At 39.1% G+C, this 15,806-nt stretch overlaps 1 protein-coding gene across 2 annotated transcripts in view; it reads left to right on the top strand.

Annotated features, from left to right (window-relative positions):
- The first annotated feature begins 1,332 nt into the window (after window positions 1-1,332).
- The window catches only part of PRKAA2 (protein kinase AMP-activated catalytic subunit alpha 2), a 71,576-nt gene continuing 57,102 nt past the window's right edge, over window positions 1,333-15,806 (top strand). For both annotated transcript variants that reach the window (XM_061121787.1, XM_061121788.1), the window contains exon 1: window positions 1,333-1,479. In XM_061121787.1, the coding sequence (XP_060977770.1) occupies window positions 1,386-1,479 (94 nt within the window). In that variant the 5' untranslated portion in view covers window positions 1,333-1,385. The remainder of the gene's footprint in view (window positions 1,480-15,806) is intronic.

The following is a 15,806-nucleotide window of genomic DNA, read 5'->3' as shown; positions in this document are numbered from 1 at the left end:
AAGGTAAAAGATGTTCAACTAATCCTTAAACATTTATTCCCAATAGGCAAATGATTTTTAAGCATTGAAAGACAGGCAACACTGGAAACCAAGAGACTGAAGGAACGAAAGAAAGAAGAAAAGAGAGGAGAAGGGAGGGCGGGAGGAGGAAGCCATAATCACCGTACTTACTGTATCTTAGAAGTTTTTAAGGCTCTGCCTTCTTCTAGTTTCCTCTCACCGTTTCCTCACTGCCTCTTCAATCTTTACCTTTAATTTGTGCCCTTACATTGCCCTTGTTCCTTAGGTAGCTTACCCCCCCAAGCTCACTACGTTCAGTTTCCCCCTTCCCTCTTGTGCCGCTCTACCACAATTTCTACGCTATATATACTTGATTAGTCCTATCTGACTCTTTTGCGACCCCATGCACTGCAGCCCACCAGGCTCCTCTGTCTATGGGAATTCCCAGGCAACACTACCGGAGTGGATTGCCATTTCCTTTTCCCTGGGATCTTCTCAACCCAGGGATCGAACCCCTGTCTCCTAGGTGGATTCTTTACCACTGAGCCGCCTAGAAAGCCCATATATTTATGCAAGTATGTCTAAAATACAGTTGAGCAAATATTGGGACTGATCGGAGAACTTTGTGCAAACTAGTCAGAACCGGGAGCTCTAGAGGAGAGGGTCTGTTCTCCATAACTGAGAATTAGACAGTACGTGGGGGAGGACCAGTGAAGCCAGGACAGAGTTGGCTTTTTCTGTTTGTGCCGTGGTGACCTGTATGAAAACAGTCCGTGACTCCAAAAACTTCCTTGTGACTCTCCTCCGACTGACCTTCGATCACGGCCCTTCCCCACTGCCGCCAGCGCTGACTTCCCTCAGACCCATACGCGGCTCTTCACGCCTCTCTCTCCCTACACTCCAGGCCTGTTTCTCTTCTCCAGGTTCTATTAATACTTCCATCTCTTTCCACTCGCCAAGATTCGGCCCAAATCTCACCCTCTCATTTCCACTCTGACAGGCTCTGCTCGCGGGCCCCCTAACCCGGCTCCCACCCCCGGGCCCCTCCTCCAGGTAGCGAGGTGACATCCATCCCCCACCCCGCTCCGCGCACACCTGTGGGCCTCCGACCTCCCCCGCACCCAGCGCCCACCCTCCCTGCACTGCGCCCCCAGGGCCCTGGCCCCGGGCCCACGCCGGCCTGACGCCCGCCCACGGGGCCTCGGCGCGCACACGCCCACGCCCCGACCCCGACCTGCTCGCGTCCCCCCTCCCCCCGCCCCGCCCCGCCTGGTCCCCAAGTCTCGGGCCCCCGCCCCCCGCGGGCCCGCTGCACTGTGGGTAGGCGGCGGCGGCCGCCGCACACAGGATCCCGCGGCGGCGGAGCGAGGCTGCGCGCGCCGAACATGGCTGAGAAGCAGAAGCACGACGGGCGGGTGAAGATCGGCCACTACGTGCTGGGCGACACGCTGGGCGTCGGCACCTTCGGCAAAGTGAAGAGTTGAGTACGCCGCGCCTCGCGGGAGGCCGAGCCCCGGAGTCCGGGGGCGCCGGGCCGCGAGCGGGCAGCGGGTGGCGGGGCCTGGCGGCAGGTGGAGCGGCCGCGCCCGGGCCGCGCGGAACCTGGGGACCCAGAGAAGGCAGTGGGTACCGCTTCGCCCCGCGGCAGCGGCGGGGGCCCGGCGAGGGGGCTCGGGCGGGGGCGTCGCGGGGACCTGGGACTGGCGTCCAGCAGGCTTCTACAGCCCGACCCCAGTGCCCCCCTCTGAAAGCCGGAGACTGGGTTGTTGGGCGAGATGCCTTTCAGCTGGGAGGCTGTAAGGATAGGGCTGGGGAATGACCCACGGTCCTGATGGTGGAGTTCCCATTTCGTGCCAGGTGTCCCGTTAGCGCTTCACGTGTGATTACAGCAGGTGCAGGTGTTATCTTCGCCTTTGACGTGAGAAAATGGGGACCCCCTAGGAGGGACGTGTTCAAGGTCACACCGAAATTGGCAGAACCGGGATGAAGGTCTAAAATGTCTTCCAATTTTGGCCAGGCTGGGAAGTCCTGCTGTCTGGATTCTTGCATTCTCCCTGACTCTGGATTAGTGGGGCTGGTAGTCTAGGGGGGGATCCCGGGGCGCGAGGTAGGTGGGTCTTTCTGCTGGCCGTGGGAAACGCTGGGATGCAGCTGGGTTGGGTCAGGGCTTAGTTAGAACTGGGAGGTCTGAAGTTTGGTTGGTGTGTGTAAAATGGTTCTAGGAAGGCTTCTAGGATGGAGGGAGAGGAAAAAGGGACTTTGGTGTTGGATCTTGGAGGATGTAGGGCTGAGGCCAGAACTGCTAAGACATGCTCTGCTGAGCTCTGTATTCTTAGGTGATGGGATCCCATTTTGGGTGTAGAAAAACAGACTGCTTTGATTTTTTTTTTTTTTTTAAACTGGTTACTAGTTAAGTATTGAACTTTCGTGTTTTTCTTGTTAATAAGAGTCATGTGGGATTAATTAACTTGTCCTCTCTCCAGAACTAGAATCAACTTATTAAAAATACTTCTTTGGGTTCTTTTTTCTTTTTTCGTTTTGCTGGGAAAATGTTGGGTAGGCAGCCTGAAGATTTTATTGAGGCCCCTATTCCCTTAAAATATCATAGTGAAAAAATTTTAAGTTTTTAAAATGAGAGTAAATTACAATTTTGTGTTAGTTTCTTCTCTATGACATTGTGAATCAGCTACAAGTATACATGTATTCCCTGCTTCTTGAGCCTCCCTTCCACCTTGCTAGGTCATCACAGAGCACCCAGCTGAGTTCCCTGTGCCATACCTTAGCTTCCCACTAGCTAGCTGTTTGACACATGGTAGTGTATATATCAATACTACTCTTTCAGTTCGTCCAAAAACCCTATTTTATCCCTGAATCCAGGCTGTAAGTGGATAGAAGAGACTCGTTCATTCGGATGGCAGGGATCAGCTTTTATTTACTTTTATTTTATTTTATTTACTGATACCCTTTCTTTTGTTCAGTAAACACTTACTGAGTGCCTACAGTGAACCAGGCACTGTTCTAGGTAATGGGGACACCCTGGGAGCAAAATCAGTAAAATTTTCATTTTGTGGTGCTTATATTCTAGTAGGGGAAGAGAGTAATCACTATGTGTATATATATGTGTGTGTGTGTGTTTATGTGTGTGTGTAGTTTTTATTGCTGTGGAGAAAAATGAATCAGAGTTTCGTGCAGTTAGTACTTTTCAGTAAGATTGTTAGGCATGGCCTTACTGATAGGCTGGTATTTGTGTAAAGACCTCAGGTTTGTAAAATCCGTTCACATCCTGTGAGGGCTGTGAAGTCCTGGCTTAGGTTTGCAAGACCTCATAAAGTAGTAAGTGAAGAGAATATATTTAGAGTGAATATATGGAGATTCAGGAACTGGATTCATGCTGTGACGTTACTAAGGACTATTGTGTTTTGATGTTATACACTCAAGTCTTCACCATCTAGGCATGTTCACTTTCCAGGTTATGTAATGTATACTGTTCTTTTTCAGATTGTGTTAAAAATTGTTGTTTTTTAAAAAATTCTTGTGTAATCTGAATGTTGGCTAAAATACCCATTAGATAGATCATTTGGTCCATTGTCACAGGACAGCTTAAATCTCTTTTTTGTATATATCCTTGAACTGCTTCTAGGCACTGACTTAAAATATAAACCAACAGAAGGTACTTGGATTTATGAGAAATCCTTTTCCTGGAAGACTCCTTCCCAGTGAGCAACCAACTGGGGTGATTTCCTAACACTGTATGAGCTCCTCTCCAAAGTTAGGCAGTGCTCTCCCATCCAAAGTTAGAATCAGTACAATTGCTTAATAAAAATTATGTAAGTTGCAGCAGTCTAAACTTACTCATTTACAGTGGACCCTTGAACAGCATGAGTTTGAACTTCAGAGGTCTACTTTTACAACAGATTACTTTTTTCCTCTAAATAAATACTGCAGTATATACAGCCAGGTTGGTTGAATCCTAAAATGTGGAACCATGAATACTGAGAGTTGAATATAAGGTTATACGCAAGTTTTCAACTTCCTGGAGTCCAGTGCCCCTATCTCCAGTGTTGTTCAAGGGTCCATTGTAATTCTTTAAGGGACTAGAAACAAAAGCATGTTTATTTTTAAACACAACTTTTTTTTCAAGCATATTTAACATATAAAAGTCACCCATTCTAAATGTATCATGCGTAGTACAAGTCAGTGATTTTTAGTGACTTTATTGAATGGTACAACCATTTTATAGATTTATAACATTTTCATCACCACAATAAAATCCCTCATGCCGTTTATAGTTAACCCTTAACCCTAGGAAACTGTTAATCTGTTTTCTGTCTGAATAAATATGCTTTCTCTGGACATTTCTTATAAATGAGATCATTGAATATGATGTCTCTCATGTCTGACTCCTTTAACAAGGCTTTTGATGTTCATGTATGACACAGCATGGTTCCTTTTCATTGCTGAATAATATTCCACCTCATGAACATGCCACATTTTGCCTATGCAGTCACCTGTTGATGACTTCTGTTTTCAGTTTGGGACTGTTACAGATAATGCCACCACAAATGTTGTATGCAAGTCTTTGTTGTGGATATATGTTCTCATATATATTGGGTAGATACCTAAGAGTAGAATTGTTGGCTTGTATCATAATTTTATTTTTATCTGTTGGAGAAACTGCACACTTTTCCAAAGTGGTTGTACCATTTTACAATCCCACCAATAATGTATGAGCATTCCTGTTTCTCCAAATCCTCACTGACATTTGCTCATTGTCTTCTTAAAACTCTTCTGGTAGGTGTGAAATGGTAACTCATTGGGGTTTCAATTTGTGCTTTCCTAGTGATGATACTGAACATCTTTTCATGTAGTGAATAACCATTTGTGTATCTTGGGTGAAATGTCTTTTCATATCTTTAGTTCATTTGTTGGATTGGTTAAGGTGAGTATAAGAATTTTTTAAATAAATTCTGGATACAAGTCCCTTATTGCAAATATTTTCTTCACGTCAGTTGTCTGACATGTATAAGTGTTTTGAATTTTTATGAGGTCCTGCTTATTGACTATTTCCTTTTATGGATGATGCCTTTGGTGTTATATTTAAGAAATCTTTGCTTTGGGTTTCAAGGATTTCTTCCCATTTTTTCTTTTTTAAAATAGAGGTTTATTGTTTTAGCTCTTATATTTACATCTAGGACTCATTTTGAGTTAACATTTGAGTATGGTCTAAGTTGAGATTCTAAGGTCAACTTTTTGAATATGGATATCCAATTGTTCCAGAACCATTTATTGAAAATACTTACATTAAAAAAAGAAAGAAAATACTTACATTTTGATTTGCTATTGATTTAGACTTTATAAATTTAATTTCTACTAAAAAACAGTAGTAGATGGTTTAGTTTTATGTGGCTATAAAAACATGGAAATGGAGAAGTGCTGAATATTTTATGTGCCTTCTCTCTTTAGCTATTATGTTATTTATAGATATTGAAAATTTAACTTCAGTTGTTGATTTATCAATTTACAGATCAAAGTTAGGTACAATGAACAAAAATGGAAATAACTAGTTTTCACTTAATAGCATTTGTTTAAAGCTACTTTTAAAAACGTGGAAATCCTTCTAATTGTTGATAAATAATTGAAACCTTATTTAAAATATTGACTTGATTTTTCTCCATTGTTCTAGTGTAAGAGTACTAGGGGAGTGCTTATGGAAACAGATTATGTTGGCTGTCAGAGTTTGAAGTAGTGCATTTTATCTACTTGAATGTTTTTCTTTGTATTGTTTTGGTTCTTACTCTTTCCCAGGTAAGGTATAACTGCTGCTTAAGAGCTCTTGTAATTAGACTTGCTTAGTTCTTACCTAAATAATGTCATAGAAATTCTAGAAGAATAGATCTTGTGTATGTGTTTTACAAAGACCAGCTGAAGAAAAAAAGTGTTTTAAATATAATGGTAATTATATTTTAAAAAGAAGCTTGTATTTTCAGGGTGAGAACTGACAGATTTGATTTATGAAATCATTATTCTTCATTAGATTGTGCACCATAGGATCAGTTCAGTTCAGTCGCTCAATCGTGTCTGACTCTTTGCAACCCCATGGACTACAGCACACCAGGCTTCCCATCCATCACCAGGTCCCAGAGCTTGCTCAGACTCATGTCCATCAAGTTGGTGATGCCATCCAACCATCTCATAGGATGCTTTCAGTCAAAGTAGCCTTTTCTAGTCAGAAAGGTCTCATCAAGGCTTTGTTTTTTGTTGTTTTTCGAATAGTTATGTGAATGGCTCACAGAATTGACTGTCAAGAAATTAAGTAAATATTTTATTAAGTCTTCACTTCTGTGTAAGATAACAGGAAAGATAAGCAAATGTAGAGCTTGTTTTCAGTTGTTCAATTGTATCCGGCTCTTCGCAGTTCCATGGACTGTAGCCTGCCGGATTCTTCCGTCCATGGAAATTTTCAGGGAAGAATACTAGAGTGGGTTGCCATTTCCTGCTCTAGGGGATCTTCTCAACCCAGGGACTGAACTCCTGTCTCCTGTGTCTCCTGAATTGGCAGGCAGATTCTTTACTACTCTTCCACCTGGGAAGCCCTATAAATATAAATACCAAGTCCTAAGTGGTAAGTTAGATGTCAGACAACTACAGTCAGTTGGTGGACCTCAGAGTTATACCTGTGGTATTTCTGGCCCACACTGGCATTGTTTTTGACCCTCATGTAGTGTCAAGTCCCTTGAACTGCATGGAGATCAAACCAGTCCATCCTGAAGAAAATCAGTCCTGAATATTTATTGGAAGGAGTGATGCTGAAACTGAAGCTCCATTACTTTGGCCACCTGATGTGAAGAACTGACATTGGAAAAGACCCTGATACTGGGAAAGGTTGAAGGCAGGAGAAGAAGGGGACAACAGAGGAGGAGATGATTGGATGGCATCACGGACTCGATGGACATGAGTTTGAGCAAGCTCCAGGAGTTGGTGATGGACAGGGAAGCCTGGCGTGCTGCAGTTCATGGGGTCGCAAAGAACTAGACACGACTGAGTAGCTGAACTGAACTGTGGTGTCAAGGCCCTAAAGAATACTTGAAACCTCTCTGGGCTTTGTTTTCTTCTCCTTAGCAACAACACTGGAATGTGAAATTTATTTGCAACCGATTTTTGGAGATTTAATTTCAAAATATAGATAAGTTTAATTGTTCCTTCTGGCTTAGTAGAAGTTTGAATTACTGAAGACCAGAGCTGAAATAAAGATGTAAAACAAAAGAAAAGGGAAACATATTTGTAACAATTTAGTGATAAAAGCTACAACTTGATTAAGTTGACACTAGAAGAGTTGACTCAATTGGAAAAGACCCTGATGCTGGGACGGATTGGGGGCAGGAGGAGAAGGGGACGACAGAGAATGAGATGGTTGGATGGCATTACCGACTCGATGGACATGGGTTTGAGTAAACTCCACGAGTTGGTGATGGGCAGGGAGGCCTGGCGTGCTGCGATTCATGGGGTCGCAAAGAGTCGGACACAACTGAGTGACTGAACTGACTGACTGATGTTTACTATATATGCACTTGGTTTTATTTATTCCCCAAAGTAATCTTGGATTTTATGTTATGTCCATTTTGCAAATGTAGATATTGAGAATTAGATACTTTAATTTGCCTAAGGTCACAGTGCTAGTAAGTTGCAGAAGTGGCAAATTTAGGGTTCTCTGATGCAAGTCTGTCCCACTCTTTGCGACCCAATGGACTGTAGCCTGCTAGGCTCCTCTGTCCATGGGGAGTCTCCAGGCAAGAATACTGGAGTGGGTTGCCGTTCCCTCCTCCAGGGGATCTTCCCCATCCAGGTATTGAACCCCTGTCTCATAAGTCTCCTGCATTGGCAGGCAGGTAAATTACAGATGGATGATTAAAAATTATATTTTCATATAAATTTTAACTTGTGTCTCAGTCCATTCCATTTTTTATATGATAAATTTACTGAATTCTGACACTTTTAACCCAAATTTATTTAAAATACCAGGTATTTCAGGGTTCCCCCATCCCCATTATGAAAATAACTTTGACTAAAGATTGCCAGTGGCCTTCAGTAACCAGACTAAAGAGAATTTGTTAAAAATAACGATGTCCTAGGATGAAGGAACATTGGTTTTGGAAGGCATTAGCTGGGGATTTTCATTTCATGCTACTGCCAGTTATATGAATTTGGGAAACCATTAAACTTCCTTGAGCTTGTTTCCTCTTTTGTAAAATGACAGTAACAATACTTGGCTACCTACATTCTAGGTTTTTTTTAAGGATTACATGAATTGAGGCACATAAAATGGCTTAAGAGAAGATGAGTTACTTTGCAGAGAGATGGCTGTTGTGGAGATGACTAGATACATGGCCATTTCGAGTGAACCCTGTACCCTGTGTGAGGCGTTATTAATAGTAAATGTTTACTGATTGCGATTCTGATTGCAACATTGAGACTTAACTTTAATAATTTGCCCCAATTGTTTTGGTTGCCTGCATTGGAAGGTTCCTAATGATTAACTCATTTGTGCTATATGATATTTAGTTTTTAGTATTTATATTAAAAATCCAGTATCTTTTTGGGTTAAGTCATGAAATGTGTTTTTTCACAAATATGGAAAATGAATGAAATGGGAGTAACTGTTGATGTTTATATAAATTGCTAGCTGAACTGGTTTTACTTCTGAAGATATGTAATTCTAAACAGCTGTTAAGCAATACTTCCAACTAATGAAGCTATATATTTTCTGAAATACTAGACTGTTAATGTTGGAATGAAAATGAATTCATCATCTTTCTTAAATAATCAAGTAAATAGTGTGCTATTTAGGGTTTTTTGCACCTGATTTACCTTATTTTTATGATTTCAGTGTTTTGTCCTTAATGCTGAATGGATTTTGTTCATTTTGTATAATGGATTGATTCTTGAAAGACACTTTTCCATAGGAAACAATGTTATAAATGATGGACAGATTCAGAGGAAGTCCACAAAGACAGGATGTTATACAGTATAGAGAATACTGGATTTAGAAGGCCTCCTGTGTGGAAGTTTGCTGTTATAAGTCAAAGTCACTTGATCTCTGAAAAAGAGAATAAGACTTATATGTTCTTTTATACTTTTGAGAGTAATACAGGAGAAAATGTAAGTGAAAATTACAAGTACTTAACTTTTATGTACTTGTATACTTGGACCCTATTATGGCCTTAAACCTGTAATTAGCTGAACTCTGAGAATAATCTGTGATCTGGTTCTGAGATCAGGATTTATTTGATGTTGAGAAGAAAGGGTTTACTATGTTCTGTTTTATTTTTCTCTGGCCTTTTTTCATATTTCATTTGTGTATGTTTATTAATCTAATTCTCCAGACACTGCTCACTTATCACCCTCTTCTGTATACCATGTATATGTATGCAATGTATATATGCAAACAGGTAACAGATATCTATTCCAGGTCTCATGGTAGTGATCACAGAACTCTTGGATAAAGGAGGCAAAGCTGGGGAAGGGAGGAGAATGTGAGCGGCAGCTGGCAGTTTTTATGTGTAGTTTGTTGTCAAGGTTCTATTGCAGTAGAACCAAAATAATACACACAGTTAATATTTTTCAAACTTCGTAAATGCAGACTCTGAGCTAAAAATGCCTTTCTGCACTCTTTCTCCACACATACCTATGTGAGTTAGAAAGGATTTTTGTAGTTGATCATATACTGAGAACTTACTTCAATTCCGTGGACTTTCTCCCTTTCCCATGCTGACACGGCACTGCTTTATCTAGTTGTACTTTTTTTTTTCTAATGTGCCAAAATAGTCACTTACCTTGTAGTCCATGTTAGCATTCCTTAAAGCGTTTGTACTGCTTTGTAGTGATTATACTGTTGCATTTACTCTTCTGAGATTCTTGTGGTTTCCTTATGATAGGGAAAGTACTTTATAGAGAAAGTAGTTAATATTTTGAAGCCAGGTAGATAATTTAATTGGATCTAACAGAAGATCTAATCTCAAATGAGAAAGTGGGTGGCAGAAGACCCCTAAAATATTGAATGTGTTATGAAAGTGAGAGCCGGTCTCCCTGGTGTGTTTATTAGTTGCAAATGTAAGAGAAAACACTTTGAATCAGGTTAAATAGATTTTTATCTATTATTTAGACCATTGAAATGCATATGCAAAGCAATGTGTTTATTTTGAAATGTGGCAACCATTTTATTTTTAGTATAGTGTTATTAAGGAAAGAATTTGAGGCAGCTCTTATCTCTGCTAATAATAGAAATCTGCACCCCTTCAAGGGAACAGTATTCTTGCTTAAGTGGTGTCTTATGGTTGACAGTGTTTGCCTCCGATAAATTTTACTGTATTTCTTTTGGTAGTGCTTTTATTTTTGAGTGTTAATAATCCTTTTTTAAATTTGCCCTTAGTTTATTTAAACGGCTTTTATAGAATCATCAAATCTTGCTATAACATCTCTTATCCTGAATGTTAGTGTATTAATTTATTGAAATACTTTCTTTTGGAATCTTTATTCTTCATATTATTTTGTATTTACATTTTATGCACTATTAAAAACATAGTGAGCAATATATTCTCATTTAATATCTCAATTTCTAAATTATAAATTAGTTATAAGATGGCTATATAGCTATCATAATTGAAAATAATGGAATTAAAGTTTTAAGTATGCCATAATTTTTTTTCTAAATTCTTACTTTACTTGATAAATACCATAAATATTATTTAATTTTTATTTTTAATGTGTTGGAGCATAACTTGATACCATATGTATTCCATAATTGAGTTGAGTTCTGCCAGACTTAGTTAATGAGATAATGGAACCAATTATATCTTAAGGACCTACCATGTTTAGTCATACAAGATTTTAAGCAAACTGTTTATGTCATTGTCAAAAATGTGGCAATGATACTACAAATTGGGAGTATCTGGAAAGAAGGAAGAGGGAAATATTCAAAACAGAATTTACTTAAATGATTCTTCTCTCATGTTAGAATTCTATGTCAAATATGAGATAATGAATCTGCCTTTTACTCAGATTTATACCAGGCCTTCTCAGTGCTCTACTAATTCACAGTTTAAGTAGTATGATGGTTATACTATATACTATAAATTTGCTTTTAGTAAGAAATTTGGCTTTGTGTCTTATGGTAACTTTTTGGTTAAGATAAAGAAATGTGCTTTAGAGGGCTTACTGCTGCTGAACAACTATTCCCAAAGAACTTAGGTGTCATTCTAAGGGAAATCTTGGTCCTTTACTCTATTTAATACGTCTAGTAAGATTTCCTATTTAGGACAGTACAAAGCTAGATTAGATCATTGATAGACAAATCACAGAATGAGAATTTAAATTTGCATTGACTCTTTGAATTGCTAGGTAGAATTTGATAGGGATAAGTGTCAAATCTAGGGTAAGAACAAAACTGAAAAGCAGGTATTTAAGAGAGTAGAACAGTTGATAGCAGTTCTAAGATATTGAAGTTTTATCTGACCATGAATTTTGGAAGTATATATTATGAATACTTAAGTGTAAAGATTGTTATTGGGTAGAAAATAGACATATAGATTGATATTGATGAACCATGTTAATAGATAGTTGTAGAGGTATTAATAGTATAGTTCTGTACTTTGTATTAAGCTAAATGTTGAATATTGGCTTTAGTTCTTGGTTCCACAATTTGGAAAAAAATCTTAGCCACTTATATTTCATTCAGAGAATGATCATTATAACTAGGGGAGTTCAGAAAGTATGCCATGTGAGGTATGGTAAAGAATATTTTTCTAGATTTTATCTGGAATTTATCTAGATTTAATCTGGAAAAGAACCTGATGCTGGAAAAGATCGAAGGCAAAAGAAGAAGGGGACGAAAGAGGATGAGGTGGTTGGATGGCATCACCGACTCGATGGATATGAGTTTGAGCAAGCTCCCGGAGAGGATGAGATGGTTGGATGGCATCACCGACTCGATGGATATGAGTTTGAGCAAGCTCCCGGAGTTGGTGATGGACAGGGAATTCTGCCGAGCTGTAGGTCATGGGTCCCGAAGAGTCGGACTTGACTGAGCCAGTGAATGAATTCACACACACACACACACACACACACACACACACTTGTATATTTTAATGTGATTGTCTTCACACACACACACACACACACACACACTTGTATATTTTAATGTGATTGTCTTCCCTGTCTGAAGATTCGGACATGACTGAGCCAGTGAATGAATTCACACACACACACACTTGTATATTTTAATGTGATTGTCTTCCCTGTCTGGCTACGATTTCTAACTTGCATCACATCAACTTTCTAGTTAAGGTGGAATTGAAAATCTGGAGAAAATTAAAAATCTGAAGGCAGCCAGGACTTGAGTGGTTGATATCCCTGTGAGAAGAAAAATGCATTGGAGTGAGTCTGACATTTTGTTTGGCTTTTCTCTTTGAGTCATTTGATTATTTGTAAAGATAGTAAGTGTAAGAAGCCAAACAGAGAACAGTGGGTAAAAAAGGCAGAAAAGCTAGGCAGAGTTTGAATCCTGGGGAGACAGCAGTTGGAGTTCATAACTTATCAAGGAGGAGAGTCGCAGGTAAGCAGTTGGGTTTTTGGTTGCAAGCCCCTGAAGACTGAAATCTTTAGAATCAGCTTAATACTAGACATATTAAGATTATCTGCCTCCTGTCTTTATTCTCTGGAGGATAATAAAATCAAGTGGACCCTCTATAGTTTTTCACACACAGTGTTCAACATTCTAGGAAACAAGGGCAAGACAATAGAAAAAAACTCGTAGGAATTCAGATATTAAAGCTATCAGACATGGGCTTTAAAATAATTACGATTGAAGTGATGTCAGTATCTTGATGGTATGAGTTATTTCTTTTTTTCCTCTCCCCTTCAATGTACATCTAATTGGACATGCATAACCAAAAAAAAAAAAAAAAAAAATCTTCTGCATAGCATGCCAGGACACTCGAGATCCATCCATCTTTGTACCTGAAAGTGGGTGGATTGGAATGCAGAAAAGGCTGTGGAGTGAGGGAATGTTGCCAGTGGGTCTGCAGTGGGTCAGCACAGACCTTTTTTGGCAAAGGAGGTGGAGGGTGATGGTGGTGAGTGGGGGTCGGCCCAGCTGTGCATGCCGCAGCTGGAGGGACCTGTTGCTGTCTCTGTGGAGAGTGCTCAGTGACTGGAGAGAGCGAAAGGAAAGAGAAAAAGGCAAAGAGAACTGAAAGAAAGCATCTCCTGTCCACTGGGCCTATGATTCTGGCCATAGGACTACCCATGGGCTGGTGGGACCCTCACCCCAAACTTGGGGATCCCTCTACTAGATTGTGGGCACACCCAGAGCCCAAAGATTAACATACATCTCCTCCAGTGTGCCACCAGCTATCCTCTCCTCTTTTATTTTCTCTGCCAACTTATGTTTGTTGTTGATGCACATTCCCAATTCCCAACCTTGTACTGGTAAGAGAAATGAAAATAATAATAACCTGTGCTATACCACTACCTTCTGGAAAAGAAAAGGAAGACTTCTAATTGCCAACCTACTGAATTGTTAGGAGTAAAGTAAGCAAAACCTTGCCTAAATAAAGAAAAATCTTTTGCTACTTCGAATGTGAGAGCAAAGTCTCATTTCATAAAGCACCATGGGAAAATATCATTGTAATCTTGTTATCACAAGAAGACAGTGACAGTTTTCCCACAACCAAACCCAAAGACCTGAAATATTGTGATTTAACTTTATAGCTATTAAAATGAAATTCAGTGAGCTGCAGGAAAACTTAGGCAATACAGTGATCTCAGGAATAAATTAATAAATGGAAGGAGTGCTTTACCCAAGTGATAGAAATTCTAAAAAGAAACCAAACAAATTATGGAGCTAAAGAACTCAATAAATTAGATTAAGAATTACAATGCAATGGAAATAGAGCAGGTCACATGGAAGAATTAGCAAGCTCAAGGGCAGGATCTAGAGATGATTCAGATGGCAGAGAGAGAAAGAAAAATAAGATTTTTAAAAAGTGAAGAAATTGCAAAAACTCTCTGACTTCATCTGGTGAGCCAAAGGAAGAAGAGACGGAAAAGGGAGCAGAGAGTGTATTAAAGAAATAATAGCTGAGAACTTTCCAAACCTGGAGAAGGAACTGGATATGCACATCCACAAAGCTAATAGAACCTCTACTTATTTAAACACAAAAAGACATTCTCCAAGACATATTATATTAAAACTGACAAAAGTTAATGATAACTTTAAAGACTGCAAGGAAAAATAGTAACCTACAGAGTTACCCTCATTAGGCTATCAGCAGATTTATTAGGAGAAACTCTGTAGGCTAGGAGAGAGTGGAATGAAATATTCAAAATGTTGAAAGATAAAAGCTGCCAACCAAGAATACTCAATCTGGCAAAATTATTCTTCATATATGAAGGAGAAATATGGGCTTTCCCAGGCAAAAACTGAGTTAATCACTGATAGACCTGCTTTATAGGAAATATTGAGAAGAGCTCTTTAAGTTGAAAGTGCACAAAAGATGAAAGTACACAACTCTGATTATGATGATAGAAAAGTAACTTTTTGCAATAATATATTTAATATTTTAATATAATTTAATATTTAATATATTTATCCTAATTATAGCACAGAAATTAAAGAAATGAAGTATAGCTACCACAACTTGTAATCACATCATAAGAAAGGTAATTTGTGATGTCAAAAATGTAAAAAGGAAAGCTAAAGAACCTTTATAGGCAAATGAAGATAAGTTGCTATCAGAAAAATAATTTTCATCTATGAAAAGTTTTATATAACTTTCATGGTAACCATAAAAAAATCTAGAGTGGAGAATGAAATATTTTTTAAAAATAGGAGACTGAGAAAATCACTATGAAAAACCACCAACTTACAAAGGTAGACAGAAACAGAAGAAGAAATAGTGGAGCAGTAAAATAATACAAGATAAAGGACAATATGGCAGTAGTATGTTCTTACATGTCAAATAGTCACCCTAAATGTAAATGCATTGAATTCACCAATCCAAAGGCACAGAGTGGCTGGATGGATTAAAAAAAAAACAAGACCCAATTATATGTGTTCTATAGAACACTTTTTAGCTTTAAAGACACAGAATGGCTCAAAGGAAAGGATGGATGATGATATTTCAAGTAATTGGAAACCAAAAGAAGGTGAGCATAACCACACATATCAGACAAAGTAGACTTCAAGTCAAAAAGTATAATGAGACAAAAAGGGTCATTGTATAATGATAAAGTGATCAGTGTGTCAAGAGATTATGTGCTCAGTTACTCAGTCGTGTCTGACTCTTTGTGATCCCATGAACTGTATGCTGCTAGGCTCCTCTGTCCATAGCATTTTCTTAGGCAAGAATACTGGAGTGGGTTGCCATTTCCCTGCAATCATAAGTATGTATGCTCCCAACACAGAGGCACCAAAATGCATTAAGCAAATAATAACAGATCTTAAGGAGAAATAAACAGCAGTACAGTAATTGTAGGTTATTTCAGCATTCCACTATCAGGAGTAGATAGATCATACAAACAAATTCAACAAGTAAACATTGGAATTGAATCACACTTGAAAACAAATGGGCATATGTAACATTCTGTCCAACAGAATACATATTATTCTCAAGTACATATGGAACATTCTCCAGGATAGATCATATGATAGGCTAGAAAACAAGTCTTAGCAGATTTAAGATTGAAATCATACTATCTTTTGTGATCACAATGGTATGAAACTAGAAATTTACAAGAAGATAGTAAGAAGG

This window comes from Dama dama, chromosome 20, assembly GCF_033118175.1.
Source record: "Dama dama isolate Ldn47 chromosome 20, ASM3311817v1, whole genome shotgun sequence".
Classification (NCBI taxonomy): domain Eukaryota; kingdom Metazoa; phylum Chordata; class Mammalia; order Artiodactyla; family Cervidae; genus Dama; species Dama dama.
This window is presented reverse-complemented; position numbering and strand designations above follow the sequence as displayed.